The following is a 27,189-nucleotide window of genomic DNA, read 5'->3' as shown; positions in this document are numbered from 1 at the left end:
AGGTGGCTCAGGCCTGTAATCCCAATGCTTTGGGTGGCCGAGGTGGGCAAATTATGAGGTCAGGAGATTGAGACCATCCTGGCCAACATGGTGAAACCCCATCTCTACTAAAAATACAAAAAATTAGCTGGGTGTGGTGGTGGGTGCCTGTAATCCCAGCTACTCGGAGGCTGAGGCAGGAGAATCACTTGAACCCGGGAGGCAGAGGTTGCAGTGAGCCAAGATCACACCACTGCACTCCAGCCTGGCAACAGAGTGAGACTCCATCTCAAAAAAAATAAAAATAAAAAATAGTCACATTGGCACTAGCAGCCCATTTGAGAGCTGAGGGTGGAGGGTGTGATTCATCCTAGCATTATGGGAAGTGTCCATGACAACCTTGGCTTTAAGCTGACTTTGGCCACGGGGTCAATGTCTGCCACACTGCATCACATCCATTATCCAACAAGGTGCCTGAGCCCCAGAACCCTCAGCCCTGCCACATTCCTCTTGCTCCTGGGGTTCTATATTTTCCAGTGGCTGCTCCAGTGGAGGAGGTGGGGCAGGTGACACTGACAATGGGGTGCAGGATAGAAAGTGCCAGGGTAGATGCTGATGGGAGTGGCCCCCTGCCTATGGATCCCCCACTCCTGCCCCTTTCCCCCTCTATGTGGCCTGCCACTGTGACCAGGAGGAGGCTAAGTTAGATCTTGTAAACAGTGTGGAATGTATGTAGGTAGGATACTCAGTTTGGTACTGCCCTGACATGGAGTTAGAGCTGGGTGTGCTGGACCATGGTGGGAGGAGGCATTAAATCTTGAATTAGAGAACCCGAACCCACCCCACCAACTTCCTCACACGTTACCAATCTGTGTGGGGCATCTGGTCAACCTCGATATTATTGCTATTATTCATTCATCCATTTAACAAGCTTGTACTGAGCATCTGCTTTGAGCTGGCACCGTGCTGGGTGCCTGGTATACAGCAGAAACAGGACAGACAAAGTCTGGGTCTCATGAGGCTGATGGTCCAGTGGGGAAGAGGGATGAGAAACCAAAAAAAGGAATACTGAATCAGGTCAGATAGTAATAGTATTTGCAATGCAAATATCACACAAAATAAGGGAGCAGCAAGTGAGCTCTACAGATGTGTTACTTCGATGGCAGGATAAGATGGGGATGGAGGCACTCCAAAGGTGGAAGAGGAAAGCAAGATGCACGGGCACTGGAGAAGCAGAGTACTCTCAGAACAGTCAGTGCAAAGGCCCAAAGCCAGAGAAAAGATCCTTGATGTTAAAACAGCCAGAATTGAGATGCCTGACAAATAAAAATGTTGACTAACTCCAACTGCAGACTCTCTGGCCTCTTTTATTGTAGTTATATCTTTACACTACAAACATTAAATGCAACTACGTGAAAGTAGAAATAACCAAAATATTATGTGAAAGTTTGATATGTAAAATATTAAAATTAGGTAATCATATAAAATAAAACATATACTATAAAACAGGTACTATTATATAAAATACAAACTATTTTATTGTCATAAGGAATATACAGTAATAAATATTACAATATGCTATATAACATACTGTAGACACAATTTTCTATAGTATGTAATGACAGGCACATATAAAATTAAAATATATAAATCTAGTTATTTACACTTATAAATCTTTTGTCAAATGTAATTCAAGTTATCACATGGTAAAATACAACAGCACTTTTGAGATTCATCCATGTTGTAGTAAGTGTCAATAAATCATTTCTTTATGTCTGAGCAGCCCTCCATAGTATTGGTGTACACAATTTGTTTAATCACTCATCCACTGCTGTACATTTGTGTTACTTCCTAATTTGGGCAATTATACAATTGCTGTGAACATCTGAGTATAGGTTTTCATGTAAACAGAATTTTTCTTTCATCTAGGGTAAATACCTAAGTGTGGAGTTGCTGAGTCATATGATAAATGTATGGTTAATAGTATAAGAAGCTGCCAAACTTTTGTGCATAGTGGACAGACCATTTTACAATCCTACAAGCAATGCATGAAAATTTCCATTGGTCTGTATTCTTGCCAATTTATGGCACATTTTCATTTTTAGCCATTCTAAAAGCCATTCTATAGTAGTATCTCATTGTGGTTTGATTTACATTTTCCTGATAATTAAAGATGTTGAGCATCTTTTCATCACCTTATTTTTCATTTGTTTTTCATAGAACCATATGGATGAATCTCAGATACATCACATTAAATGAAAGCACTCCGACTCAAAAGGAGATATACATACACATACAAAACACACACACACACACACACACACACACAAGGACTCCACTTATACAATATTATGGAAAAGGCAGAACTATAGAGACAGAAACAGACTGGTGATTGCCAAGGGCTGGGAGTGGGAAAAGGGACTAAAAAGGGATAAGAAAGAAATTAGGGAAGTGAGGGACCTGTTCTCTATCTTGACTGTGGTGTTGATTGCATGATTAGATACAACTGTCAAAACTCAGAACTCTACACTAAAAAGTGTGACTATTACTGAATGTAAATTATACCTCAATAAATATAACTTTAAAAATATTTCAGTTATGTCCACACAAAAAGCCTGCACAGATATTTATAACAGCTTTCCTCATAATTGCCAAAAGGAAGCATCCAACAGTCCTTCAGTAGGTGAATAAATAAACATCCAGACAATGGAACATAATTTGGCTCTAAAAAGAAATGCATTATCAAGCCATGAAAAGACATGGAGGAAACTGAAATCCACATTACTAAGTGAAAGAAGTCAATTTGAAAAGGCTACACACTGTATGATTTCAACTATATGATATAAAAGATCAAAGGTGAAACTATGGAGACAGAAAAAATGTTGCCAGGGTTAGAGGAGATGAAGGGATGACTGGCAGAACACAGAGGATTTTTAGGGCAGTGAAACTACTCTGTGTATAACAGTGGAAACATGCCATGATCCACTTGTTCCAACAAGCAGAAAGTACAAGACACATTCTATGGTGTTACACCAAGGATGAACCCTAATATAACCTATAGACTTGGGGTGATAATGAGTGTCAGTGGAGGTTCACCAATTGTAACAAATATACTACTCTGAGAGGAATGCTGATAATGTGGGAGGCTATGCATATGTGGATTAGGGGATATATGGGAAACCTCTGTAATTTCTACCCAATTTTGCTTTGAACCTAAAACTACTCTAAAAAATAAAGCCTTCCGTATATACGGGTATATGCATATACATATACGTAAGTATTATAATATTGTCACAATAAATATGTAAGAGAAATAATCAAAAGTCATTTACAATAAATTGTTGCCTTTCATGAGGCTTGGGCATACAGAGGATAGTCAGATGCTTATGTTGACTGATGACTAATATTAACAGGATGCTGTCATTGGGCCCTGCTGGCTTGGATCCCATCCATCATGTGACCCAAAAAAACTCACTTCATTCTCCCATAATCCCATTTCACAAGTGAGACAATTGAGGCCCAGAGGAGGTTTCTGGGCAGGCTGAGGGTCCCTAAGTGGATCAGTGTTGGCACCAGAATTTGAACCAACATAGACAGCTTTCACTGTTCTGCTCACACCATACTCATGTAGTAGACAGGAAGCCCAGCTTGTGGTCTCCTGAGATCTCCAGATCATCCCTGGCCCACCCTGGGTCCATCATTCCATTGTGCCTTGGGGGGAACTCAGAGGAAAAGGTCTATGAGGCTGGGACCTCATCCTCATCACCATCTTCCAGGGATCATGACCATGCAAACATGGAGATGCAATCTTGGGGGAAGTACAGTAGCCAAGGGTGACTAAGGAACCTCATGAAGCAATGTGGGAAATTGGGAATCAGCAGACATTGGGTTAACGGGACAACGGGGAGCCAAGAGATACCATCAAAATTTAATGGAGGGGTCAGACACTGTGTTAGTGATTAATGGGCATCAACAGACATTGGGCTAGTTTTTTTTTTTTTTTTAACTGGGGTCCTAGAAAGAAGGGGACAGAAGAGGCTCCAAAATACAGTTGGGAAATGTGGACATTATGGTTCATTGTAAGTCACCGCCATTGCCTGAGGGGAAGGAAGAAAGTTAACAGCATCCACCGTATTGAGGGCATTCCCACATGCTGTGTTAGGGATAGTTAGATACTGCTAGGTGAGTAACGGGAGATAATTGTTCATCATTGTGAGGGAAAAATCAATAAGGAGGATCACAAGACATCCTGCTAGAGGTGTAATAAAAGTATCAGGAGATAGAAACCATTGTATTGCAGGGGGCACACCACTGTCCCCTATTCTGAGGGTTGTAATAAGTGGTCATCACACAGAATGGAGAGTGGACCTTACTAGACATTGTCACAAGTGGGAAGAGGTAACAGACGCCATGCTGGAGTGAGGTGATTGTAAAAGAGGTAATGAGGAGATCTCCAGAAACTGTTTCCGGAATTGATGAAGTGTGACACACATAAGAGTAAGGTAAAACAGGAAAAATGGCCAGGCGTCATGGCCCTTTCCAGCCCTAAACATATGGTTGTGTCGGTTTTCATATAAGTTATTAATCTGTTACATGAAAGTCACATCCTTAAGGAAGCCAGATGCTAAGCTTCAAGTCAGTGATGAGTACGAAAAAAAAAAAAAGGCAACTGAGTTGGAAGAACTATGACAGCAGAAGGGAGATTTAAGTTGTCCCAGATGACCATAAAATTCTTACCTCGGAAGCTTTCTTGAAGGTGATGGGAGTTCACAAGACACGGTGCTGGGGGTCAAAACACAAAGTGCTGAGGGCCTGTGAGGCTGAGAGACAGTCATGGTAGATAATGAGGGGGGTGCAAGTCTTGGTAGATGACAGTGGGGACTCAACATACATTCTGAGGTTTACATCTGTATACATAAAGGTTTTTCCTTTTTTTTTTTTTTGTAGCATCTCTTTCTTGATAGAAATACTGAATGAGGGTTGGATATGACCAACTGTGGTAGATTCGAATGAGAAAGAAAAACACCCAGGAGTCTGTTACACAATGTGTTCCACAACGAACAACTCACATAACTTAGGATTCATCACTATCAAAATAACTACGTATTATGTTGTTTTATCATTCAATTTGTTGGCACTATACCTAATCCACAATAAACAGGATTATCATTAACATAATACGATCTTTCTTAGGAAGAATTTGGTAACAGTATTCTATTGTAGTTTTCATGAGAAGGCTTTTCCTATTCACCAAATTGACTCGGTTCCTTGTCAGTATGAATAATGACCCAAGGTTTACTGGGGATGGTGACAATGTAGGAAGGGTCCCTCGCCTCATTCAGTGCCTTCTCAGAGGCCCTCTCCAGAACAGCCATGTGTGACATTCTGACGTGGTCATTTCTATTTACAATAATATACATATTTTTCTGCTGCATGCATGCAACAGTGTACAATCAGACCCAACCCTCAGGGGGGTTTTCTCACACTGTTTCTCTCAAGTGTGGCTGCTCTGATGGACGCTGAACACTGATTTCTGAACGAAGCCTTTCCCACAGATGCCACACTTGTAGGGTTTGTCTCCAGTGTGTGTTGTCTGATGTTTATTCAAATTGGACCTGTCAGTAAAGGCCTTCCCACACTCAGCACACACGTAAGGCTTCTCTCCAGTGTGAATTCGTTGATGCACTTGGAGCTGTGATTTTTTAGTGAAAGACTTCCCACAGTCACTGCACTCATACGGTTTCTCTCCAGTATGAATTCTGTGATGTGTAATCAACTCTGACTTCTGTCGAAAGGTCTTCCCACATTCAGAACAAATGTAGGGCTTTTCTCCGGTATGAGTTTTCTGGTGCTTACTGAGATTTGACCTGCCACTAAAGGCCTTCCCGCACTCGGCACACACATAGGGTTTTTCTCCTGTGTGAATTGGCTGATGCACCAGGAGCTGAGACTTGGAGGTAAAGGACTTCCCACAGTCACTGCATTCATAAGGCTTCTCTCCAGTATGAATTCTTTGATGAGTAATAAAGTTTGACTTGCGGATGAAAGCTCTTCCACACTCAGTGCATACATAGGGTTTCTCTCCTGTATGAATTTTCTGATGAACAATGAGTATTGATTTCTGGTTGAAGGCTTTCCCACATTCGTGGCATTCATACTGTCTCTCTCCAGTGTGAATTTTCTGATGTATATTGAGGTGTGACTTCTGAGTGAAGGCTTTTCCACAAGTATTGCATTCATAAGGCTTCTCCCCAGTATGGATTCTCTGATGTGTAATCAAGTCTGACCTCTGGGTGAAGGCCTTTCCACATTTGGAACATATATAAGATTTCTCTCCTGTATGAGTTTTCTGATGTGTAATGAGATTTGACCGGTTCGTGAATGCCTTCCCACATTTATTGCACATATAGGGCTTTTCTCCTGTGTGAATTCGTTTATGAACATGGAGTTGTGACTTGGAAGTAAACAATTTCCCACAGTGACTGCATTTATAAGGTTTCTCTCCAGTATGAATTATTTGATGTGCAATCAAGTGTGCCTTCTGAATGAAGGCCAGTCCACATTTCATGCATATATATGATTTTTCTCCTGTATGAATTCTCTGATGCACTGTGAGTGCTGACTTCTGAGTGAAGGCTTTTCCACAGTCACTGCATTCATAAGGTTTCTCTCCAGTGTGAATTCTCTGATGAATAATCAACTCTGACCTGTAGGTAAAGGCCTTCCCACACTCAGTACATATGGAAGATTTCTCTCTACTTTGAACTTTCTTATGTGTAATGAGGTTGGAATTATTGCTGAAGACCTTCCCATATTCGGTACATATATAGGGCTTCACTCTTGTGTGAATACGTTGATGTACCTGAAGTTGTGACTTGGAAATGAAGGATTTGCCACAGTTACTGCACTCATATGGTTTTTCTCCAGTATGAATTCTTCGGTGTGCAATCAAATGGGTCTTCTGGATGAAGGCCTGTCCGCATTCAATACAGATGTAGGATCTCTCGCCTGTATGGATTTTCTGATGCATCTTGAGTGTGGACTTTTGTGTGAACGCTTTGCCACAGTCAGTGCATTCATGGTGTCTCTCTCCAGTATGAATTTTCTCATGTATACTGAGATCTGAGTTATAAGAGAAGCCTTTCCCACATTGGCTGCATTCATAGAGTTTCTCTCCGGTATGAATTCTCTGATGCCTGAAGAGGGACGACACTTGAAAAAAGGATTTTCCACATTCATTGCATTTAAAGGGTTTCTCTCTCATATGGGTTTTCTGGTGTATAATAAATTCTGGCTTCTGTACAAAAGCCTTCCCACATTCAATGCATACATAGAGCTTTTCTCCTGCAAGAACTTTCAGGTGTACTTTGAGCTGTGACTTCTGGGTGAATATCTTTTCAAATTCGGCGCATTCATAAGCTTTCTCCCCAGGATACATTTTTTGAGGTTGAGAGGATACTTGTTTATAACTGAGGATTTTTCTACATTGATTATGGTCCCATAATTTCTCTCCTGTTGGAATACACTCATGGTTACTATAGGAAGACATTTTATCATTTGGTAATCTTTTTAACATTCTTTGAAGGATTATTTTTATTATGACTGTATAAATCTAAATTATGCTTCAAACCATTTCCAAATGAGGCATATTGATGGGGTCTTTTGGGAGGAGAAATGATGTTTGGGTTCACATGAATTATTTTTCTACTATCCTTATAGTCGTATTGCCTCTTTGTTGTCAATATTTTCTTGATGAAAGCAACATCATTTTGATATTTATTTTCTCTGCTGATAGCTCTCTATTTGTCACCAATCTGTCACAATTATTCTAGAATAAAATAGAATCTCACATCACTTTCATCATGACCTTTTCTTTCTATTTGGAAAGAAACCTCTTCAGAGATTCCGTGCTATAAGGTCTGGAACCTAAACTCCTCTGCTCAAATGAGAAACAGGTGATTTTAGTTCAAAGAACAGCTAGCAGAGGCTAGGGGGTATGGTACAAATGACTCATCCAGGCTGAACACAGAGAAAAGGGTGAGGGTGAGTAACGTGAAGAGGAAGGCAGTAACAGTGTTGATAGGAAATGTTCTGGAAAACAATTCAGCAGTTAGAGGAAATAAACTAAATGAACCGATAACACCATGGACAGATGTGGAAAAAGTAAGGCAAAAAACACTATATATACCACAGCATCATTCATATAAACTAATGATCCAAACTCTTAATTCACTTACAACATGCATGAAATCAAAAATGTTTCCATCATATAAAACAGTAGCTTATGACAGGCAGAAAAATGGGTGTGGGGGAAAGAGAAAAAGGAATAAATCAAAACATAAATAAGAGAGAATCCTGACCCAGACTCATGATGATAGTGTGTCTTAAACTGAAGACTATGATTAAACTCAAACCTCATCAGGTAAACTATAAAAATAAAGCAATCAAAAACAACAAAAAAAACGAACCCTGGTCAATGTGGAATCACTCAAGCAACATCAAGAAAAAAGGTCAGGAAGGGTGATTAATTATGTTAAAGACAGCAGAAAGATAATCCCAAAGATTAAGTAACAGTGACCCCCAAGTCATCAGTTTATCCAGGCATGAAGGACTGGGAAGAAGTAAGAAATTTCATGGCCACTCCTCTGCAGAAAACAAAAAGAGAGGGTGATTGGACAGAAAGCTCTGAGGCATCTCACAGTAAAAAAAAAAAAATAAAATAAAGAAATAAAGAAAAAAAAGAAAAAAGAAAAGAAATAAAAGTGACTAGCAGGAGTGGGAGTGGGTGACACAGAGTAACTTTGAAAGAAAGCAGATCCGTGAATGCGTGAAGGTTAAAGAAAGACTCTAGGACTATGGGGAATGTAGGGGAAAAGAAGAATGTTAGAGAAAATGAGCATAACCAAGAAAGAAAGATCTTTTTTTTTTTTTTTTTTTTTTTTTTTTTGAGACGGAGTCTCGCTCTGTCGCCCAGGCTGGAGTGCAGTGGCGATCTCGGCTCACTGCAAGCTCTGCCTCCCGGGTTCAAGCCATTCTCCTGCCTCAGCCTCCCGAGTAGCTGGGACTACAGGCATCCACCACGGCGCCCAGCTAATTTTTTGTATTTTTAGGAGAGACGGGGTTTCACCGTGGTCTCGATCTCCTGACCTCATGATCTGCCCGCCTCGGCCTCCCAAAGTGCTGGGATTACAGGCGTGAGCCACCGCGCCCGGCCAAGAAAGATCTTTAATGAGGGAGACTGGCACATGATTCAGAATCCACGAAGCCAAAGAAGAACACAGAAGTGACAAAGGTCGGCCAGGCGCAGTAGCTCATGCCTGTAATCCCAGCACTTTGGGAGGCCTAGACGGGTGGATCACTTGAGGTCAGCTGTTAGAGACCAGCCTGGCCAACATGGTGAAACCCTGCCTCTACTAAAAGTACAAAGATTAGCTGGGCATGGTGGCTGGCAAACACCTGTAATCCCAGTTACTTGGATGGCTGAGGCACGAGAATTGCTTGAACCCAGGAGGCGGGGGTTGTAGTGAGCTGGGATCATGCCACTGCACTCCAGCCTGGGCAACACAGCCCTGGCTGCGACCCAGGCTGTGACAAAAAATAAATGACAAAGGTCATCCAGGGAGAATGCATTTAGTGATCTGAGAGGCCAAGGGGGCATCAAGCAATACAAAAACATTCAGAACTTTCCAGAAAAAGCATCTTAATAGTATTCCAAGGGTGTTGGTGTTTCTCAAGACAGCTGAGATTTCCTCCCATCTCCCATCTACCGGATTCACACTCGCTTCACTCACCTGGGCAGCTGTGACGTGGCCTCTCACCCTGCAGTGCCCATGGTTCCTTTCCTTGCTGCAACATGACCACCTCTGCTTCAGGAACTTGATATCCTGTTCATGGGAAATGATAAAGGTCTGGGTCCAGCTAATTGTGTTTCAGGGCCCAACCAATAATCTCTTATTCTTTGATGAGGATTTTTTCTTCAGAAAAGTAACCATAACTTTTCAGGGTAAAATTCTGAGTGCCCTAAACAAATAAAGAATCCTAGACAAATCAAGAACAAAATCATCACCTATTTAAGATGCGGACAGCACTCATCAACTGAGAATGAAAACACTCTCAGTGAGGCCTCCTTTCAGATACCAAGGTGACTGTGCTTACCTACTGAGAGCAGGTGGCTGTAGGTCTCCAGCATCACATCCCGGTACAGGTTTCTCTGAGAAGGGTCCAGGTGCCGCCATTCCTCTCTGCTGAAATCGATAGCCACGTCCCTGAAGGACACTGATCCCTGTAAGGGCACATTCCTGTTCAATGTGCACAGTCAGCTTAGAGGGTTGGAGAGACTATATTTAGGAATATGGAATACAGGTCTTGTTGTTTTAAATTTACATTCTCTTTTTAAAAACTCACTCCCATTTCTCTAATACTTTATTATGAAAATTTTCAAACATACTGACAATTTAAAATAATTGTGCAGTAAGAAATGTATACCTACCACCTAGGATCAATCATTAACACTTTACTTGCTTTATCATACATCTAAGCCATTCTTTTATCTATCCATCTTGCTTCTTTGTACATTTCAAAGTAAGTTGCAGATGACATCACACTTCTTCCTAATACTTCATTTTTTTTTTCTTTTGAAACAGAGTCTCGCTCTGTTGTTCAGGCTGGAGTACAATGGTATGATCTTGGCTCACTGCAACCTCCGCCTCCCAGGTTCAAGAGATTCTCCTACCTCAGCCTCCTGAGTAGCTGGGATTACAGGAATGCACCACCATGCCTGGCTAATTTTTGTATTTATAGTAGACACGGGGTTTTGCCATGTTGGCCAGGCTGGTCTTGAACTGCTGACCTCAGGCAATCCACCCGCTTCGGCCTCCCAAAGTGCTGGGATTATGCGTAAGCCACCGCGCCTGGCCTCTCTTAATACTTCAAAATGCAAATCATGAACTAGGGTGTAAAATGTATCAACCTTTTGTAAGTAACATTTACATACAATTAAATGCACCAATCTTTAATTTACCATTTAAAGTTTTGACAACTGTGTACACCTGTATAATCCAGAAATTTCTAAGAAACATTTTATATATGTGCATATTAAATATTTAGTTTTACATATTTTGTGGAACACAGAAATCCCATCAAGAATTTCTGCTATTTGTTTTGTACTATAGTCAGTCAATTACTCATTTTTCAAAACTGGCAATTGAAATAAGCTGTGTTTTAGTTTCCTAGCAACTGGATGAATGACCTGCGATATACTTTCTGATCAATTTAGGACGAGCCCTTATGCTAGCCCTGGGAACACAGAAATAATTATGTGCCCAATCTTCTAGCAACTTAAAAGACTTGGAAAATAAATTAGACTGAAGTTTTTTAAAAAAGAAGACATAACAAATTCATTAAGGTGTTGAAAAGTAGATGCCTTATGTGGAACACACTGAGGGCCCAAAGGAACAAAAAGTACATTTTACATGAGGGAGTAAGTTGACATTCCGTAGAGTTGAGGAATTTAACTTGGAAGATACAAAGTGTAACCCAGAATATGGGGTGAGGGGGACAATGCCCAGAAAAGACAAGAATATAAGGTGTAGAGATAGAAAAATACACCATGAGTTTAGGGAACAGCAAACAGGTTTATATAAAGGGAGAGAAGTCTGTCTGATGTGTCAGAAAAGCAGTATAGGAAAAACAGTTTGGTCAAAGTATGGAATTTTTACTTTCAGTAATGGTAATTAAGGTAATCAGATTTACATGTAAATTTTTTTTTAAGTTCTGTATTACAGGATAACCAAACAGCTGGTGAGGAAAAGTTCTTTTTTTTTTTTTTTTAGACAAAAGTCTCACTCTGTCGCCCAGGCTAGAGTGCAGTGGTGCGATCTCGGTTCACCGCAACCTCCAACTCCCGGATTCAAGCCATTCTCTGCCTCAGACTCCCGAGTAGCTGGGATTACAGTCGCACGCCACCACACCAGGCTAATTTTTGTATTTTTAATAGAGACAGCGTTTCACCATGCTGGCCAGGATGGTCTCGATCTCCTGACCTCACGATCTACCTGCCTCGGCCTCCCAAAGTGCTGGGATTACTGGCATGAGCTACTTTACCTGGTTGGAAAAGTTTTTTATAGAATGATTCTAGCTAATAAATAAAGAAGTTAGGATAAAATTAAAATACCACCATGTATAACTACTAATGAAATAATAGATTTAGACAATAATCATTAATGGCTGTTGGAATGTTTCAGTTGAAAGGCTGAAGGGAAGCGTACAATGGATAGATCAGCTAGTAACATCAGCATCCACAAACCAGCTCTCATGTGCCTGCCCACATGGCATAGTAATTAATTTCATTACACTACTTAAGAAGTATTCTTGCCAAAAAATAAAATTCAAACCCCTATCTCATCAAGTCTCCAGATCTAACAAGCCATTCACAGGAGTGGGAAGGAGAGTGAAACATACTAAACAATATGAAGACCAAGACATCAGCTAAATTCAGAAGGTAGCAAATGGCCTACTTCTTCAAAAAATTAATTACAAGAGAATGGACATGGAAGGGAATATTTTCTTTATTAATAGAGACTTAAGAGCCATACTAACCAAATGCAACTTGTGGACTTTCACTAATTAAAATGAACCAATCTTAAAAAAATATTTCTGACAATTTAGAGAAATGCAAATGGTGGGTATTAGATGATATCAAGGAATTACTGTTATTTTGTTGTGTGACATTAGCTTACTGGTTATGCTAAACACAAAGGAAAAAGGGAATTCATATCTCTCTGAGATACATATCAAGGTATTTTTAGACAAAACATGGTGTTTGAGATTTGCTTTAAAATAATCTAGCTGCTGAATGGGAGGCGGTTTCAGATAAAGTAAGAATGGCAGAATGGGCCAGGTGTGGTGGCTCACACCTGTAATCCCAGCACTTTGGGAGGCCGAGGCAAGTGGATTGCTTGAGGTTGGGGGTTTGAGACCAGCCTGGCCAACATGGAGAAATCTCATCTCTACCAAAAAATACAAAAATTAGCTGGGTGTGGTGGCACACACCTATAATCCCAGCTACCCAGGAGGCTGAGGCATGAGAATCACTTGAACCCAGGAGGTGGAGATTACAGTGAGCTGAGGTCGTGCCACTGCACTCCAGCCGAGGCAACAGAGTGAGACTCCATCTCAAAAAAAAAAAAAAAAAAAAAGGCAGAATGTTGATGACGACTGAAACTGGGTGACAGGGACAATCGGTGAAAGGGATCTTTATACTATTATCTTTACTTTTGCATACATTTAAATTTTTTCATAATAAAATGCTTTTTGAAAACAAAATACATGATCCTCCAAATTAAAAAATCTAACTTGGAATTGCACAATGAAAGGAATGCCTATTACCACATGGAGGTGTATACATTTAAAGAAAGTATACTAGGGACTTGAATACCCCTCCCTCACCTTAGCAATTTATCAAAATACTAGACAGGACATCATCAAGGTTATAGAAAAGGCAGCTGCAACAAACAACAGCAGAATGCACATTCTTTTCAAGCACCCATAGAAAAGTGAGCATGATAACCATACCCTAGGCTGTCAAACAAACCTCAACAAGTTTACAAGAATTACAACAATACAAAGTATGTTCCACAAGGGAATCAAACAAAAATTAATAACAGAAACAAAACAGACAAAATCTCCAAGCAAATTAAAAAATAACAAACAAAAACAACCTAAAAAACCCACAAAATATTTGAAAATTAACAGCACTCTTCTTTAATGACCCACAGGTCAAACAAGATATCGCCAAAATAATATTTAAAATACATAGAGTTCTATGTATAGACAGTAAAAATACAACCTATCAAAATCTGTGGGATGCAGGTAAAGCAAGGCTGAGAGGGAAATTTATAGTACTAAAGGATTACATTAGAAAAGGGAAAAAGCTACAAATCAATAATGTAAGCTTCTACCTCAAAACACTAGAAAAAGAGGCCAGACATGGTGGCTCACTCCTGTAATCCCAACACTTTGGGAGGCCGAAGTGGGAGGATTGCTTCAGCCCAGGAGTTCGAGATCAGCCTGGGAAACAGGGCAAAACCCCAACTCCATCAATAATACAAAAATTAGCCAGGTGTAGTAGTGTGCGCTTCCCAAATAGTGGTCCCAGCTATTTGGGAGGCTGAGGCAGGAGAATCACTTGAGCCTGGGAGGGCAGAGGATGCAGTGAGCTGAGATGGCACCACTGCACTCCAGCCTGGGCAACAGAGCCAGACCCTGTCTCAAAAATAAATAAATAAATAAATAAATAAATAAATAGAAAAAGAAGAGCAAAAGAACTCAAAAGCAAGCAGAAGGAACTAAATAATAAAAAGTAGAAATCAACAAAACTGAAAACAAAAGATAGAGAGAAAAATCACTGTAACACAATCCAGTTATTAGAGAACAAAATAATAAAACCGATAAATTCACTGGTCTATTAGTCAACCAGACTAGCAAAGATAAAAAGACACCAATATTAGGAATAAAACAGTAAATATCATTATAGATGCAGCAGCCATTTAAAATACAATGAGAAAAATAAACACTCCAAGCTAATAAATTCAATAACTTAGAAAAAAATAAGCCAATTCCTCAAACATCACAAACTACCAAAACTCAAACTTTTGAAAATGGATAAGATAAACCATCTTATGACCATTAAATTAATTTAAATTAATAATTTAAAACCTCCTGAAAAAGAAACCTCTAGGCCAGATAGTTCTACCAGATAATTCTTTTTTTTTCTTTTTAATTTTTTTTTTTGAGACACGATCTTGCTCTGTCGTCCAGGCTGAAGAGCAGTGGCATGATCATCGGTCACTGCAGCCTCGAACTCCTGGGCTCAAGCGATCCTCCTGCCTCAGCCTCCTGAGTAGCTGCCACTACAGACACATATCACCATACCCAGCTTTTACCAAAGAATTCTATCGAACTTACAAAGAATGTGTCATTTTTACATAATCTCTTCCAGAAAATAAAAGAGAAACACTTCCAAACTAATATTTTTAAGCCCAGTATTACTCCAATGTCAAAATCAGACACAGCAATAACAACAACAACAAAAAAAACAAAAACTACAGGCCAATATCTCTCATGAATTTAAATGCAAACATTCCCAACAAAATGTCAGCAAACTGAATTCAAGAATCACTAAAAAGAATCACGTACCACAGTAAACTGGAATTTATGGGGGAACTCTTTGTACTATATTTTCTAACTCCTTATGAATCTATAATAATTTCAAAATAAAAAACTGAAATATATATATTACTTAAGAAAGATTATTTTCAAAACATACATAACATTTGGGAATGGACAAGACTGGAAGATCAGAGACTCATTGCACAATTGATGAGAGAGAATATAAATTGTAGTTGAGCCTGAACAACACAGGTTTGAACTACGCAAGTCCACAGATACATGAATTTTTTTCAATAAAAGTTACATATAGTGTGCATGCCTCTCCTGCCTCCCCTTCCACCTTCTCCTCCTCTTCCGCCTCTGCCACCTGAGCCAGGAAAACCAAACTCTCCTTTTCCTCCTACTCCTCAGTCCGCTCAGATGTGAAGATGACAAAGATAAAAACCTTTACGATGATCCACTTTCACTTAATGAATATTGAATACAAATATCTTCCTTTTGATTTTCTTAATAACATTTTTTTCTCTAGCTTACTTTATTCTAAGAAAAAAAAAGTCATGTATGAGCAGGTCTCTGAATTCAGGAGAGTGCACGAGCACACAGGAAGAAATTGGAGACAGAAATGTATTAAAGATACTTGTGATCATTAATATCTGAAAGTATGATTCTTTTTTTTGTTTTTGAGATGGAGTTTCACTTTGTTACCCAGGCTGCAGTGCAGTGGCGCAATCTCGGCTCACTGCAACCCCTGCCTCCCAGGTTGAAGCGATTCTCCTGCCTCAGCTTCCCAAGTAGCTGGGACTACAGGCGCCGGCCAACACGCCTGGCTAGTTTTTCTATTTTTAGTTGAGATGGGGTTTCACCATGTTGGCAAGGCTGGTCTTGAACTCCTGACCTCGGGTCATCTGCCCATCTGGGCCTCCCAAAGTGATGGGATTACAGGCGTGAGCCACCACGCCCGGCCTAAAAGTATGATTCTTAAAAGCTACTTTTTTAATTTATTCATTTAATTGTGTTCGGAGATTACAATTTGTTTCTTTGTGATGTGTGTTGATTCTGTTTATGAGGCTTACAACATCTTCATTTCTTAAAAGGAAGGCTTATACACTGTTGGTGGGAGTGTAAATTAGTTCAGGCCTTATGGAAGACAGTGTGGCGATTCCTCAAAGACCTAAAGACAGAAATACCATTTGACCCAGCAATCCTGTTACTGGGTATATACCGAAAGGAATATAAATCATTGTATTATAAAGACACATACCCACATATGTTCTCTGCAGCAGTATTCACAATACCAAAGACATGGAATCAATCTAAATGCCCATCAGTGATAAACTGGATAAAGAAAATGTGGTGTCTATATATACACCATGGAATACTATGCAGCCATAAAAGAGAATGAGATCATGTCTTTTGCAGGAACATGGATGGAGCTGGAGGTGATAATCCTTAGCAAACTAATGCAGGAACAGAAACCAAACACCACACGTTCTAACTTATAAGTGGGAGCTGAATGATGAGAACACATGGACACAAAGAGGGGAACAACACACACTGGGGCCTTTTGGAAAGTGGAGGGTGAAAGGAGGGAAAGGATCAGAAAAAATAACTAATGGGTACTAGGCTTAATACCTGGGTGATGAAAGTCTATACAATAAACCCCCATGACACAAGTTAACCTATATAACAAGCCTGCCCTTGTACCTATAAACTTAAACCAAAAAAAAGTTCTCTATATACCTGAAATGAATACGCAGGCTCTAGTTTTCTCTTCATCACACACTTGCATATGCATGCCCTACACACACTGAACCCCCAGCCCCCAAAACTAACGTCATCAAAAAATTTAATGGGGAATCAAGACAATGTCATGTTAGGCTGGAATGGAGTTTTGACACCTCACCAAATGATCTTATACAAACAGTTTGTCAGGAAGAAATCTCCTCATTCAAAGACAATAAACATCTCCTGATGTACAAAGATGCTATGAGTAAAAGGATGAAAAAAAAAAGAGAGGAGATTAAGAGGAATACACTAGAAATAAATTGACACACAACAGAAGAAATCATATCCTCCATGAATTCAAGGAATTCACTAAAACAATTAACTACTTATGGAAAAACAGACAGATTAAGAATATAGTGATATAAATTTCTGAAAAATAAATTAACAGAACTCAGTAAAAAAGTAAAAAAAAAAAAAAAAAAAAGCAACACAAAAATAAGTCTCCCTGAAAAAAATGGGAAGACCCCGCAAAAACACAAAAGGTGGAAAGAGCAGATTAAGACAAGTGAGCAACATGAGATGGAAATAAAGATTTTTTTTAAAGAAATATAGAAAAGAAAATAAGGAGTTTAATAAAAACATCCAATGAACAAAAGAATCCTTGAAGTGGCAGTGTAGAACTGTTATCATTATTCACAGTACAAATTTAATAAATACTGTCTTAAAGAGTAGATTCGAATATTTAGTTCAAGAAGTTAACAATATAAAGATGACACACACACACACACACACACACAAAAAAAACAAAAAAGAATCCAAACATTCCAAATTACATGGAAGACACACAGAAACAAAGCACAAATATAGAGTATATAGTGAAAGATTTATAAAACAGCCACATCAGAAGCATAACATAAAATGCATCTTTCCACACACACACACAAAAAAGCACAAGAACTCCAAAGGATGACATTAAAAAGATGACCAAAGGCATATCTGGAATTGCCAACAGAAAAGAAATAAGAACCTCTACCTTAATATTAGATAGGGTAGAATGGCAGGAGAAAAAATATTAAACAAGGACACAATGTGAAATGAGTTTCGGATGCCGTATTTACTATCAGTGCACCAAACTACATAACATCAAAATTTATAAACAAAAACTATAGGAAAAAGGCTGGGAACGGTGGCTCATGCCTACAATCCCAGCACTTTGGGAGGCTGAGGCGGGTGGATCACGAGGTCAGGAGATCGAGACCATCCTGGCTAACACGGTGAAACCCTGTCTCTACCAAAAATACAAAAAATTAGCAGGGCGTGGTGGTGGGCGCCTGTAGTCCCAGCTACTCGGGAGGCTGAGGCAGGAGAATGGCGTGAACCCAGGAGGCGGAGCTTGCAGTGAGCCGAGATTGCACCACTGCCCTCCAGCCTGGGCGACAGAGTGAGACTCCGTCTCAAAAAAAAAAAAAAAAAAAAAAAAAAAAAAAAAAAAAAGAACTATAGGAAAATATAGATAGAAATACATTTGTGGTGGGAAACTTTAATAATATCTCTCAGCTCCTTGAGACAAAGTAGAAAAAAATGAGTAATACTATAAAAACCTCACAGCTATATATCTTATTGATAAGCTATCAAATTTTTTTCTTTTCAAGTGCCTATACAACAATCCCAAAACAAAACAAAAAACAAAGAAATACCCGTAATAATCTCTCGAAAAGTAAATTTCTCCAATGCTGCAATCCTAATCTTATTAAAGTTTTTTGCTTTTGTTTTCAAGACAGGGTCTCACTGTCACCTAGGCTGGATGTAGTGGCAATGTCGTGGCTCACTGCAGCCTTGACAGGCTCAAGCCGTCCTCCAATCTCAGCCTCCCAAGTAGCTGGGATCACAGGTGCCCCACCACCACACTCAGTTAATTTTGGTTTTTGTTGTAGAGACAGGGTCTCACTATGTTGTGCAGGCTGGTCTCAAACTCATGGGCTCAAGCAATCCTCCCGCCTCAGTCTCCCAAAGTGCTGGAATTACAAGTGTGAGCCACCACACATGGCCAAAAGTAAAGTTAAAAAATGAAAATCTTAAAACCTAGAAATAAAATGTGGTAAATGGTAATTAAAGATTTGGTGGGGTAGTTAATGTTCTAGAAATTCATCCTTTTCAGCCGGGTGCGATGGCTCATGCCTGTAATCCCAACACTTTGGGAGGCTTAGGCGGGTGGATCACGAGGTCAAAGTTGAGACCATCCTGGCCAACATGGTGAAACCCCGTGTCTACTAAAAAAATACAAAATAATTAGCTGGGCATGGTGGCGCACGCCTGTAGTCCCAGCTACTCGCTGGGCTGAGGCAGGAGAATTGCTTGAACCCGGGAGGCGGAGGTTGCAGAGAGCCAAGATCACATCACTACACTCTAGCCTGACTACAGAGCAAGACTATGTCTCAAAAAAAAAAAAAAAAAAGAAATGCATCCTTTTCATTTAGAATTTTTTATTCATTTGCATGAGACAAATTATTTTTCTAAATTATTTTTAGTACAGTTTTGCTATATACCAGAGCTTCTGATATATATATATACCATTTTTATTGTTTTTGAGATATTTCATAATTTTAGTTTTGACTTTGGCTTTGGAGTGGGTTGCTGAGAAAATAGCAGTTGTTTCACTAATCCCAATAAAAACCTACTAGGCTATTGTTTTCTTCTACTCTTCAATGCAGTTAGTTAACATATTTGACTTCTGAATCTATCTTCATAATTTCCAGTTCTTTCAGGCATCAAGGTTAACACTGTAAACAAAATAAAACAAAAACCAAAAGCAAGGTTGAGAATAATTTTAAATATTATTCTTTATGCAAAACTTCAGCATAATGACCAACTATAAAAACGCATGACCTTTCCATTATTTTTTACTGTGTTGGAAATGCTGAATCAACATTTTAATTTCTTCAAGGACTCTGAACCATTTAAATTCTTATCAATTATGTCTATTTTTTGTAAACTTTTATCCTTTTATTTATACTTTCATATTTTTGGCATGATTTTATATAATATTCATTCATGATTGTTTGAATCTTAGGTATGGAAGTAACTGTTTCTCCTGTTTTGTTACATTCTTTTTTCTTTTTTTCAGTCTTGTTCTGTCGCCCAGGCTGGAATGCAGTGGTATGATCTCGGCTCACTGCAACCTCCGCCTCCCAGGTTCAAGTGATTCTCCTGCCTCAGCCTCCCAAGTACCTGGGATTACAGACCTGCACTGGGGCACCCTGCCAATTTTTGTATTTTTAGTAGAGATGGGGTTTCGCCATGTTGGCTAGACTGGTCTCGAACTCTTGGCCTCAAGTGAACCACCCACCTCAGCCTCCCAAAGTGCTGGGATTACAGGTGTGAGCCACCATGCTGCCCAGTCTTTTTTTTTTTTTTTTTTTTTTTGAGACAGAGTCTCGCTCTCGCTCTGTCCCCCAGGCTGGAGTGCAGTGGCACAATCTCGGCTCACTACAACCTCTGCCTCCTGGGTTCAAGCGATTCTCCTGCCTCAGCCTCCTGAGTAACTGGCACTACAGGCGCGCAGCACCACACCCGGCTAATTTTTGTAGTAGAAACAGAGTTCCACCATGTTGGCCAGGATGGTCTTGGTCTCCTGACCTCATGATCCACCCACCTTGGCCTCCCAAAGTGCTGGGATTACAGGTGTGAGTCACCGTGCCCGGCCACACAGTCTTTGATTATGTAGATATTTACTCCATTTTTTGATTGTCAACACATAGAAGCAACTTGTGTTTCTGTTAAACTCATACCTTAGGTCGTTTTTTTTTTTTTAAACATCCAGGATTCCAAAAAGAAGCAATTAAATCTATAGCTTTTCCCCTCTACCCACAGGTTAGCTTTAGCACATAAACTTTATTCATTTATGAGACAGGGTCTCACTGTGTCACACAGACTGGAGTATAGTGGCACAATCTTAGCTCACTGCAACCTCTACTTCCCAGGCTCAAGTGATCCTCCCACCTCAGCCTCCTAAGTAGCTGGGACTACAGGCCTGCACCACCACACCTGGCTAATTTTTGTATTTTTTGTAGAGATGGGGTTTCACCATGCTGCCCAGGCTGGTCTCGAACTCCTAAGCTCAAGCAATCCACCCACTTCAGCCTCCCAAAGTGCTGGGATTACAAGCATGAGCCACTACACCCAGCCTACCACACAAAGTTTAAAATGCACTACTTTATCCAAATGTTTTTTTTTTTTTTTTTTTTGACATGGAGTCTCACTCTGTCGCCTGGGCTGGAGTGCAGTGGCACAATCTTGGCTCACTGCAAACTCTGCCTCCCAGGTTCAAGCAATTCTCCTGCCTCAGCCTCCCGAGTAGCTGGGATTACAGGTGCCCGCCGCATACCCAGCTAATTTTTTGTATTTTTTGTAGAGATGGAGTTTCACCATGTTGGCCAGGCTGGTCTCGAACTCCTGACCTCGTGATTTGCCCACGTCAGCCTACCAAAGTGGTAGGATTACAGGCACTGGGCCTGGCCCCAAATGCTTTTTAATTGTGGTAAAAATACACATAACATAAAAGTTGCCATTTTAATATTTTTAAGTGACCTGTTTAGTGGCATGAAGTACATTCACATTGTTGTGAAAGAGCCTTTTACTTTTTTTTTTTTTTGAGATGGAGTCTCGCCCTGTTGCCCAGCCTGGAGTACAATGGCACGATCTCGGCTCACTACAACCTCCGCCTCCCAGGTTCAAGCGATTCTCAGCCACAGCCTCCCAAGTAGCTGGGATTACTGGTGCGTGGCACCATGCCCGGCTAATTTTTTGTATCTTTAGTAGAGATGAGTTTCACCATGTTAGCCAGGCTGGTCTCGAACTCCTGACCTCGTGATCCACCCGCCTTGGCTTCCCAAAGTGCTGGGGTTACAGGCGTGAGCCACCGCCCCAGACCTTACTTTTCATTTCTAATTTAATGCTATTAGAAAACAGAATCAGTATGATGACAAAGGTTTCTATTCTTTGTCTGCCTTGAGAGTAGTGTACTAAAATGGCCAATGGTATATTTAATGATTTCTGTTCATTTTTACTTAATATAGTTCAAAGATACATTATTAGTTAAACAAATGTTGATAACTTTTATAATTATTTGTATATTCTTCCTTTTATAAGTATGAACCATCCTCTTCATCCCGTTAAGTGATTTTCACCTTAAATTCCTTTTGACCTGTTCCTAAATTGCATCCCTAGCTTTCTTTTGGTTCATTGCTTTATTTTTAAATGAGGATAAAAGCAGCCCCTGACCACTGAGAGTTAGCCTGGTACTATCGGTTAAACCTCAGTTTTGCTAGAAGCTAGCCTGGCAGGGGCCAGCTAACTCATGGTGTTCTCCATGGCGCTACACAAAAATATTCTCTTGGAACACCAACAGCAAACAAGACCAATCTCTGACCACCATGGTGGAAGACAAAACCAAGACCACTCTGTCATTATACTTGAGCACAGACAAAAATCAGAATCTTCTTCAAACCATAAAAGTCTCCTTACTCTGCATAAGGAAAGTGACTGCCAATTATACCTTTACCAATTATAGCTTTTGCTTCAATCTACCCTTCGTATCTTCTAGGTAAAAATGATTAAGATATCCAATCATAAAATTTCCCAATAGGAACAGAAGTACAGGTTCAGTGAAATTGAGCTAGAAGATTCTTATTACCTGTGACTAAAACCATGAAAAGAAATTCTACTACAACTTATACATGCAACAGAAAGGAAAGACATGAGAAGAATGCCTACTGCTACATAGTTCATAATATGAGCTGTATTTTACTAAACAAATATTTAAAAAGCAATGTGTGAAAATTTAGTCTACTATGGCACATTTTGTGAAATAGAAAGAAAAAAATGTGTAGTTGTTTTTACTTGTTTATAGAACTAAGCAATCAAAGCAAAAGATAAAATTGGTCCTGTACGTTGAGAAACATGGGGGTAGGTGGGGAACGGAGGTGGGTGAACCACAGATCCATGTTTCCCCTGAATTTGTTTCCTATAACACTTTTCAGGGTGTGTTGCCATTAAATATATTTCTAATTGTTTTTAATTTTTATTTTTTACTATTATTCCCATTTTACCAATATTATTTTTGAACTAAGTGTATATATTCCCTATTCAGAAAACTAAACTTTCCTAATACACTATCACAATATCTCCAGAGGTATAAGAAATAAAATTATACCCATGAAATAAGAACAAGATGCTAATCAAAAAGAATATTTAGAAAATAAATTACAGTTATTAAAAATTAAAACGTTGAATTAAAATGTTGATAGTGGTAACGAGAAACTCAAAAGAAGGGCTGGAAGGCAAATGTGACAAAGCTTCCCGAAAAAGAGAGCAGCAAAGAAATAGAAAACAGTAGAGGGAAAAAAAATGGAGAACCAATATCCGAAAAACAGAAATGTAAAAAAAAAAAAAAGAAAGAAAATATTTGCGTTTGAGGAGGCAGTTTAGGAAGAAACAGAGCAATACTTTGAAAATCCCACAGAAAAGTGACTTCTAACCAGGAAAATCTATCCACAGCCCAAAGATCAATGTAGTGTGATGACAAAATAAACAACGGTTTTTCTTAATAGTCCACCTCTCCACTGTCGCACAGATGGCCTCCAGAGACGAAGACATTACCCACGTGTTGCTCATTCTCAACAGGAAGATCAAGATTTGTTTCAGGAGCAGCAGGTCTAGAGTCCAGCTGCTTCCTGTGGCCCAGCTCCCTCCCTCAGTCATGAGGTTCTAGTGACAGACCAGAGATATCTAGTCCTGGATTGAATTCCCACCCCCCTGGGACTCCTCCTTCTCACCTCATAGGAGCTGCCATGATCCTCTGGAGCCAGGGCTGAGGATTTCTGAGGTGAGGTCCAATTAGCTGGCATGGCCACACTGGGTCTCAACCCTTTTTCTCTAGGGTGTCTGAAGCTTGGCAGTCATCTGTGAACTCAAGCAGAGCTGCTCTGAAGAGATGGGCTGGAGTCTGGAGGAAAATCTGGCCCAGGGGCTCCCCAGAGACACCCAGAAACCTGGAAAGACAATGTTCCCATAGTCAGTCATTTCACATTCAACACATAAGCACTTCCTGGATATATCAAGGTGCAGGTCCCTGAGCTAGAAACCAAAGCAGTGGTTCTCAAATGGGTATGCATTCAAGTTACCTGGAGGACGTGTTAAATGAAACACAGTTAAAAATTCTCAGCCTACTCCACAGTTTCTGATTCAGTAGGTCTAAAGTAGAACCCAAAAAGTTTCGTTTCTAACTGGTGCCCAGGAAACGCTGATGCTGTCAGTACAGGGACCACACTTTGAGAACCAGCGCTGAGGAGAACATAAAATTTAACAAAATCTGTGATAGGTATTAGTTACGGTGAAATATGGGAAAAGTCATGAGAGATGGAGTAATGTTACTGCAGATTCGAACTGCAGCTGTGACACTTTTCACCTATGAGAACAGAAGTTTCTTCACTTTCTTTTGAGACGGAGTCTCGCTCTGTCGCCAGGCTGGAGTGCAGTGGTGCGATCTCGGCTCACTGCAAGCTCTGCCTCCCAGGTTCAAGCAATTCTCCTGCCTCAGCCTCCCAAGTAGCTGGGATTACAGGCATGCGCCACCATGTCCAGCTAATTTTTGGTAAAGACGAGGTTTCACCATGTTGGCCAGGATGGTCTGGATCTCCTGACCTCCTGATCCGCTCGCCTCTGCCTCCCAAAGTGCTGGGATTACAGGCGTGAGCCACTGCGCCCGGCCATTTCTTCACTTTTAATTTCAGAAATGAGGATGAAAATGCTTATCTCAAAGTTACAAAAATTAAATGAGATAATACTTGTAAAGTACTCAACACCTCCCAGGCACACAAAAATCATACAATACATATCAGCGATTACCATGCATTATCAGATATTAAAACAATATAAAAACAATGTAATAAAAACAAGTAAAACAATAAATATACCAGACAATATTGATCTATATATGTGATAAAAGTGGTATTCAAATGAGTGTGCATAAGACATTCATTGCATAAATGGCAGTGATATAATGCAGTGATATAACTGGCTGGCCACCTGGAAAAAAACAAACTAGATCTCCATCACACACTATTCAGTAGGCAAATGCCAGCAGGACTGATCACTTAATTATGTGTATTTGTTAAATCACAAAGACTATTAAAATAAATTTTAGAAGTATATATGTGTATAACACTGTGGTGGGCTGGGAGGGATCTTATTACACGTGAGAGGAAACACAGACTCTGTAACAGAAAAATCAGATACTTTTGATTAGATGATATTTCCTAACTTTATGTTAAAATATACCACAAAAAAAAGTAGGACAAAAGATATGAAAATTCACAGAAAAGGAAACAAATGGCAATTAACCAAATAAGATGCCAACTTTAGTAACTGGAAAATGCATTGGAGCAATTAGATATAATTTTCCCTCAAAATTTTAAAAATTTTAAAATGCAACAATATCCACTGCTGGAAAAGCATTTGGGAAAATGAGTTATTTTATAAATTGTTGGTATAAGCTTGAATTGTTATATTTTGAGCTACTTAGTCATATCTATAAAGTATTAAAAATGCACATATGCCGGGCGCAGTGGCTCACGCCTGTAATCTCAGCACTCTGGGAGGCGGAGGCAGGTGGATCACCTGAGGTCAGGAGTTTGAGACCAGCCTGGCCAACATGGTGAATCCCCGTCTCTACTAAAAAATACAAAAAATTAGCTGGGCGTGGTGGCGGGTGCCTGTAATCCCAGCTACTCTGGAGGCTGAGGCAGGAGAATCCGTTGAACCCACTAGGCAGAGGTTGCAGTGAGCTGAGATCGCGCCACTGCACTCCAACTTGGGTGACAGAGCGAGAATCCATCTCAAAAAAAAAAAAAGTGCACATAGTTATTCCTAATAATTTCACATATATAAAGCAGAAAAAGAAGGAAGGACAAATGGACAAATAACCTTTCCAGAGTGAGTACTTTACCTTCCTCTGTAATTAAGCAGACAAAATAATCTGTGAGGAGACAGATATATTTTTTGAATATATGCTTAATTAATATCTATAACAATACAATTAGAGAACATAGTACACTGTTTCTATGTAATAGATGTGACATTCATGAAAACTGACCACGAACTAGGTCATAAAGCAATTTTTCAATTTGACCATTAAACAGACATTACTTAAAAAAGGAACTTCTAAATAACTCACGGATCAAGGAAAAAAACCACTTAGATTTGAACAATTTTTAATACAAAGATTCACCAAAACTTGAGAATTTTTATATTAAAGAAGACTGAAAATTAAAAAGCTGAACTTTCAACTCAGGTTAGAAAGCAAGCTGATTACAGTCCTCACCGATCACCATAACTGACCCTACAGGCTCTGTCACTGACCACAGACTCCCATCACTGACCCCCAAACCTCAATCACTCATCCCAAAGAGCTCCATCAATGACCTGAGAAATCCGTCACAATCAACAACGGACGCCACAGAACCCCATCACCGAAGCCTGAAACCGCAATCACTAACTCCACAGGCAACCTCGACACCCCCTATTACTGGCTCCACAGAAACTCCAATCGTGATCAACCAAAATCACCTCAAAGATTTATCGGTATTGGAATATGAAAATACTCCTGACACCAGCGACAAAAAAGCCTTGGAAGACCACTTCCACTTCCGGTCCGACTTCTAGCACCTCCCCTTTGTAGGCTGTTGATATGGCGCATGCTCTGAATAAACTTGGAAGCCAGTTTCCTCGAACAGTCAACAGGGCGCAGACACAGCGCACAGGTTCCGTAATGTGGCGCTGTCCGGCAGAGAACATGGCCGCGCCCTTATGGTGTTTATTCGCGTGGGCCGCCATTTTGAAAGCATATCCATTCCGTAGGGCAGAGGAATTGGCCGCTGGCAGGGTTTCCTAGAGCGAGGCAGGTATAGTTACATAGGATGCTGGAGTGTGACCCTTGTCTGACTAGGCTTCTATTTCGGAGGAGAAAGTTACTGGAAATGTGGGTCTGGTGCTGTATGTTATATTTAGAAAAGCTAAGTTACCTTTCTGAATACAGGACACTGAGGATAATAATTACCAGGGAATAGAGGAGCCAGGGAAAAATCACCAAGTGAAGGGGATCCTGGGAGAAACCACAGGCAGATGATAGGAGGAATCAGGATAGTACAGTCCATTTTTTACAGACGCCATTCAGGGAAAAGGTGGAAAGGTCACTAGGGGAGTCATCTCTTGAGTGAAACCACCCTGAAAGTCTGAGAGACATCTGAATGAGTAGTAGGC

General features: G+C 40.0%; 1 protein-coding gene across 6 annotated transcripts; it reads right to left on the bottom strand.

Annotated features, from left to right (window-relative positions):
* Positions 1-1,492: 1,492 nt before the first annotated feature.
* On the bottom strand, positions 1,493-26,673 carry ZNF585A (zinc finger protein 585A). Of its 6 annotated transcripts, none has more exons than XM_063801517.1 (6): positions 26,497-26,673; positions 23,706-23,921; positions 19,551-19,652; positions 10,135-10,261; positions 9,771-9,863; positions 1,493-7,491 (listed from the first exon to the last, which is right to left on the bottom strand). In XM_063801517.1, exons 4-6 carry the CDS (start codon positions 10,166-10,168, stop codon positions 5,474-5,476), a joined length of 2,145 nt encoding a protein of 714 aa, XP_063657587.1. In that variant the 5' UTR covers positions 10,169-10,261; positions 19,551-19,652; positions 23,706-23,921; positions 26,497-26,673; the 3' UTR covers positions 1,493-5,473. The 6 variants fall into 6 exon arrangements, with proteins under 6 accessions (XP_063657587.1, XP_016791251.1, XP_001163983.1 ...); XM_016935762.4 differs by lacking the exon at positions 26,497-26,673 and adding an exon at positions 26,252-26,343; XM_063801518.1 differs by having other exon boundaries at positions 3,886-7,491; positions 26,353-26,578.
* Positions 26,674-27,189: the final 516 nt, after the last annotated feature.

This window comes from Pan troglodytes, chromosome 20 (assembly GCF_028858775.2).
Source record: "Pan troglodytes isolate AG18354 chromosome 20, NHGRI_mPanTro3-v2.0_pri, whole genome shotgun sequence".
NCBI classification, from domain to species: Eukaryota; Metazoa; Chordata; class Mammalia; order Primates; family Hominidae; genus Pan; species Pan troglodytes.
The sequence above is the reverse complement of the archived record's forward strand: the minus strand, read 5'-3'. Positions and strand labels throughout refer to the sequence as shown.

Coding starts and splice junctions, on each gene's coding strand:
- ZNF585A (XM_001163983.7), bottom strand. CDS start 23,777: ATGCCAGCTAATTGGACCTCACCTCAGAAATCCTCAGCCCTGGCTCCA. Junction 9,864..10,134: donor CAGCCACCTGCTCTCAGTAG/GTAAGCACAGTC, acceptor TCCCATGAACAG/GATATCAAGTTCCTGAAGCA. Junction 7,492..9,770: donor GCCACGTCACAGCTGCCCAG/GTGAGTGAAGCG, acceptor GTATTCCAACAG/GAGAGAAATTATGGGACCAT.